Source organism: Schistocerca cancellata, chromosome 7 (assembly GCF_023864275.1).
Source record: "Schistocerca cancellata isolate TAMUIC-IGC-003103 chromosome 7, iqSchCanc2.1, whole genome shotgun sequence".
NCBI classification, from domain to species: Eukaryota; Metazoa; Arthropoda; class Insecta; order Orthoptera; family Acrididae; genus Schistocerca; species Schistocerca cancellata.
Window position 1 is genome coordinate 1,972,989 of NC_064632.1, and position 6,000 is coordinate 1,978,988.

Consider the following 6,000-nt stretch of genomic DNA (forward strand, 5'->3'; position numbering starts at 1 on the left):
GTTCAATCTCAATGTTTGGTGGAGTATGTTGAGTTTTGTAATGGGAGATGGGATCGGGAGTTGCTGTTGAGCTATATAGGTCAAGGGAAGTGCTCGATCCCAATTTATGGGGTCGGGAGCTGCTGTAGATATATGTAGGTGAAGGGAAGTGTTTGTTCGCAATGTTTTGCGGTGTATTTTGATTTTTGTATTGGGGGATGGGATCGGGAGATGCTGTTGAGCTATATAGGTCAAGGGAAGTGTTCGATCCTAATTTATGGGATCGGGAGCTACTGTAGATCTATATAGGTCAAGGGAAGTGTCCGATTCCGGATAAGAATGTGTTTTGTGGTATTTGGTGAGTTTTGCGATGTCGAATTTTTCGCCGTCTTGCGTGGTTTTGTATGGCGGTGGGTGGCTAAATTTGTGTATATTTAGTTTCTCCCCACCCAAAAACCCCCAATTTCCCACGCTTGTCCCGTTAGAGTCATTAGGCTTTTTGTGAATCTTGTGTGTGTGTTGTTTTTCTATGTATGTTCGTCTTTATGATACGTATGCGACGTTTTTATATCCGCCATATTGGAATTGTCGTTTCCGCCATATTTGTGATGTCATGGGTCAAAGCCGACAGGTAGGATCGGACGCTTCTGTATTTCCTATTTTAAAGAAATTCTTGTTTGTTAAAGGTCAATTTGGTCAAACTAGGGCCATTAGTGCCCGTGTGGGGTTGCTAGTCCCCCATCGGGCGCCTCCCCGGGTGGCGGATTGGGGAATGCTCTCCAGATATGGGGGGTACCGGGGAAATAAAATACCTGGGGTGGACCAAAACTAGCACGGGTAGGGAAGACTCGTTAAGCCATGGTGAAGGCAAATCCCTAGGGGTAGAGTACCCCAAAATCAAGACTCCTGGTCCTCCAGGTTGGGGGTTGTGCAGAGGGCTACCAACCCACTCATGTAAAACAATGGCCGGTCAGGACACTCAAGGTATGCCTCGGAAACAGGACAGAATTTACTGGAACAGAAATTGGCAAAGTTACAAGGATTTCTCTTTTGGTTCGTGGAATGTCAGAAGTCTATACCGCCCAGGAAGCGCACAAATACTAATAAACGAACTAGGAAAATACAAGGTACAACTGGTAGCGCTCCAAGAAATAAGATGGCAGGGAACGGGATCAATGAAAATAGGAGACGGGACAATAATGTATGGAGACTGCGGTCAGCGCCATGAATTTGGAATGGGCTTTTACATTCATAAAACAGCAATTGACACAATAAAGGAATTCAAATCAATTAATAACCGAATATCACACATTACAATTCAGGCTCAGTGGTTTGATATTACATTTATAAATGTTCATGCACCCACAGAAGATAAGGAAGATGACGTGAAAGAAGAATTTTATAGTCAACTGGAACAGACATATAATTCAATAAGTAGACATAATGTAACAATAGTGTTAGGAGACTTTAATGCCAAAGTAGGAAAAGACGAAATCTACAAACCAACCATTGGGAATTACAGCTTACATGATGAAAGTTCAGAGAATGGTGTGCGACTCATAAACTTTGCAATGGCAAATGGTCTCACATTAAGCAGCACAAAATTCCAACACAAACGCATTCATTTAGGGACATGGATATCACCAGATGGAAAAGTAGTGAACCAGATTGACCATGTCGCCATCCAAAGACGATTTCAAAACAGTATTAAAGACGCTAGAACTTTTAGGGGAGCAGATTGTGAGACAGATCATATGTTAATCATAGCTCAAATGAAAATAAAGCTAAAAAAGAAACAAAGTACAAATAGGGTTGAAATTAAAAGGTACGATGTAGAAAATCTGGCAGAAGAAAAAGTAAAAGAAAACTTTAGGAAAGAAATGGAAATTAACCTATCGGAATCTAGACTGACACATAGTGACCAGCAAGACGTGGAAAGTAGATGGAGACACCTCAGAAACAGTATTCAAGATGTAGCTTCCAAAACTATAGGTAAAAGAAAACGAACTAACAAAATCTGGTTTAATATAAAGTGCCAAGAAAGAGTACTGGAGAGGCAAAATGCGAGAAAGGCATGGTTACAAGACATGGACAATATTACACTAAAGGAGAGATACTATAAAACCCGCAAGGAAACACAACGAACTCTAAGACAAGAGAAGAGAAAACACTACAACAACATGGTAAGAGAAGCGGAGGATGATTTCAAGCATCACAGAGCAAGGCAGATGTACCAGAATATAAAAAAGTCCTTGGGAAAATTCACTAAAAGGGAACAGTTTATAAAGGACCATAATGGGAAAATACTTACAAACAAGAATGACATACAAGAAACATGAAAGACATACTTTACACAGCTGCTCAACTGCAATGATCCACAATATTACTTTACATTTGAAGAACCAGATACAGTTGATATACAAGTCACCACACCATCAGTAAATGAAATAAGACAAACAATAAAGAAATTAAAGAACAACAAGGCCTGTGGGGAAGACCAGGTATATGCTGAGCTTTTTAAAAATGGAGGACCACAATTGGAAATAGAACTACATTCCTTAATTGAAACAATTTGGGAGACAGAAAACATACCGGCCGATTGGAAAACTGCAATTATATGCCCCATCTTTAAGAAGAATGATCCCCTTGTCTGTGATAACTACAGAGGAATTGCCCTACTCGATGTCACGTATAAAATTTTGTCGATGTGTATACTACACAGACTGATTCCCATAACCGAAGAACTGATTGGGGACTACCAATGTGGTTTCCGCACTAACAGATCCACTTTGGATCACTTATTCACATTGAGACAAATAACTGAGAAGGCATGGGAATTTAATGCAGATATCCATATTCTATTTATAGACTTCAAGAAGGCCTATGATAGCATACACCGACAGACACTCTTAAACACCATGAAAGAATTTGAAATACCATTAAAATTAATCAAATTAGTTAAAATGTGTTTGGAAGAAACCATATGCAAAGTTAAGACACCTGCAGGAGAGACTGAAAATTTTAAGGTGTACACTGGACTGAGACAAGGGGATGCCATCTCACCTATTCTATTTAATATTATCTTAGAGAAGATTGATAGAGAATTTACCAAAACTAATCCACAAGGGATCCAACTGCAGGGACAGAACATTACTAGACTTGCTTATGCAGATGATGTAGCCTTAATAAGCACTTCAAAAGCTGAATTAATCAGGATGATGCAAAATTATTACAAAATAGCTGAGAAAGCTGGACTTCATGTGAATGAAGAAAAGACAGAATATCTAGTCATAAGTAAAAAACTCCAAAAGAATACACCACTGACCGTAAATGGTCTCACTTTCAAGGCAGTTGACCACTTCAAGTACTTAGGGAGTCTTTTTAGCAGAGACAATAGAGCAGAAATAGAAATAGACGCCCGTCTAGCAGCAGCTAATAGAACTTTTTACAGCTGTATCAAAATTTTAAGGATGAGATCACTTAGTACTGAATTCAAAATCCGTTTTTATCAGTCAACTATTGTACCAGTAGCATTATATGGATGTGAAGCTATTACATTCAGGAAAAAAGATGAAGAAAAACTGTTGATATTTGAAAGAAAAATACTAAGAAAAATATTTGGACCAATCTTCGATGAAAATGTCATGGAGTGGAGGATAAGGAAAAATGAAGAACTACGGGAGCTGTACAAACATAGTACCATTGTGGAAATGTTAAAGAAGAGAAGACTGAACTGGGCTGGTCATGTAGCAAGGATGCCGGAGAACAGACTACCCAAAATAGCATCCACTAAGAAATTAGAAGGAAAGAGAAGAAGAGGAAGACCTCGAATTAGGTGGATGGAGAATATCTGGGAAGATGCAGCTAGGATGGGCATAAACTCTGATTGGACAACAATTTCCCTGGATAGAAATAATTGGAAGAGGCTCGTAGAGCAGGTGTATGGTCGATAAGGCCTTAGCCACGTGTAAAGTAAAGTGCCATTAGTGAAAAACAAGAGTCCGGAATAATTTTTTTTTAACAATGAACCCATCATCATCCCAGATTTATATTTTGCCATGTGATTTATGATAGTATGAAGTAGTTATGGAAATATTTTGAAAATTTTCAATTATGTACTTTTTGTAAAAAAATTAAAATTAAATCAAAATATTAATTAGTATTTTGAAAAAAGTTATTAATTAGAAGCTATATTTTGTTGTATATCCCTGGAAAGAGCACGCAAAATGACACCTTTCCCAGTTCTCTAGCTCAATTACAGCAGCTCCTAAGACAATTTAAAAAAAGTCCGTTCACACATTTTTGGCTGGTTTTTGAAGAGTTTACATAGCCATATTTCAGGAATTGTTTTTTGATAAAAAATTGAAATTTGTTATTTTTCTTAGTCTCAGTGCCCACTATAAGTATGCCAACTTTCAGCAAAATGCAAGAGGGTGAGGTAAAATAGGTGTGTTGATTTGACATGGAATGACCCTGTAGCCTATTAGCGATGTGTCAGGTATGTGACTTGTGTTTATTTAAGCTACCTCTATTTTATCTTATGATAATACCAAGACATTAATATTACAAATGATTTGTTGATTACACTTATAGCATGAGAAAATAAATGAATAAATTCCATTTCAACGATTATTCACTAAGCTATTATGTCGATAAGATTGCAAGAGCTTTCAAGATACAGACTAGCCTATAAATCATAGTTTTACAACAAATATAAAAGAGAATTAAATCAAATCACACTGAGTATTTCTCCATCAGAAACGTATAGACAGTTAAAAGAAAGCCTGCTGATAATCCATGTACAAATGAGAAATTAAATAAATATAACGGGTAACACATTTTAATAGCCTGCGAAGGAAGTTAAGGGACAAATCTGTCCATCAACGTAATGCTCACAAAATAAACAGTAACTTCTAAACTCATGTACAATTGGTGTCAACCATGTAACCATGCCTTTCCTGCCTGTAACTAAAGCATAAAAATTATGGAGGGTTTACTGGGATACAAATACTTGGCTTCGATCGGTTAGTTTGTTCCCATCATAGGCCTAATTATGGCGTGCACACACATGCTTCATTGTTGAATTCAAATCCTCCAGACACAACGGATGGTGAGTATTACACGTCCAGCTTTCAGAAGACAACGACCACAAAATAAATCTAAAAATTTGATTACACTTACCGGGGTTTGTGGCTGCATTAAGCTCTGAGGAGTCGTAAATACCACAGGTGTAAATGCCGGCATTGACTTCTGAGGTGTAGCTAATATCGGCATTTGTAATGATGAAGTTAACTGCTGCTGTGGTTGTTGCTGAGGAGGAGGCTGCTGTTGCTGCTGCTGTTGTTGCTGCTGCTGTTGAGCCTGAGGGAGAATCTGCTGATCCTCATCCTGATGATGTATTGGAGTACCAATACTTGGTATGCTGAATCCAGGACTTGGTAACATCTGATCCATTTTGGATGCTTTTTTCTGTTACTACTTGTACCAGATTTGCCCCTTTCACGTATTTCGTAGCATCACATCCAACTTCGTTACTTGCTTAACAAATGCAAGACCCTAAACGACAACAAAACAATTCTTTGACGCAGATAATTCACTTCAGCAACGCTATCACATCAAGCAAAGATGTTACTAGCTACGAGTTGCTCTCTATTCTTACCGTGGAGGTAATGGTGGCTGCGCTCCTTTCAAAGATATACTTTGGGTTTTTCGAAGACGTCGATATATGTCTCTATTGTCAAGGTATCGTCACTGTCTATGTTAGACTGTGGTATCGTCGTGACTGCGACAGCCATTCTAGCAGACGAACTAAGGGAGAAGCTCTTCATACGTTCAGCTGGCTCATTCATTGCGAATCAGGGAACTATTGCTGTATTTTCTTTCTTTGAAAGTGACCTTCTGCCCACTTCATACTCCTTTTACACAGTGGTATGAGGCACAAATATTACTTAAGAAGCTCCCACAACGTTAAGTTAGTGTGCTGATTGTTTGAAGTATGTTATAGTTTGTGCAAAAATTACA

General features: G+C 38.3%; 1 protein-coding gene across 1 annotated transcript in view; it reads right to left on the reverse strand.

The window, feature by feature from the left end:
- LOC126092052 (TATA-box-binding protein) overlaps nucleotides 1-5,598 on the reverse strand; it is a 66,536-nt gene extending 60,938 nt beyond the window's left edge. Inside the window, exon 1 of the mRNA XM_049907460.1 lies at nucleotides 5,161-5,598. Coding sequence (XP_049763417.1) covers nucleotides 5,161-5,433 — 273 coding nt within the window. The 5' untranslated portion in view covers nucleotides 5,434-5,598. The remainder of the gene's footprint in view (nucleotides 1-5,160) is intronic.
- Nucleotides 5,599-6,000: the final 402 nt, after the last annotated feature.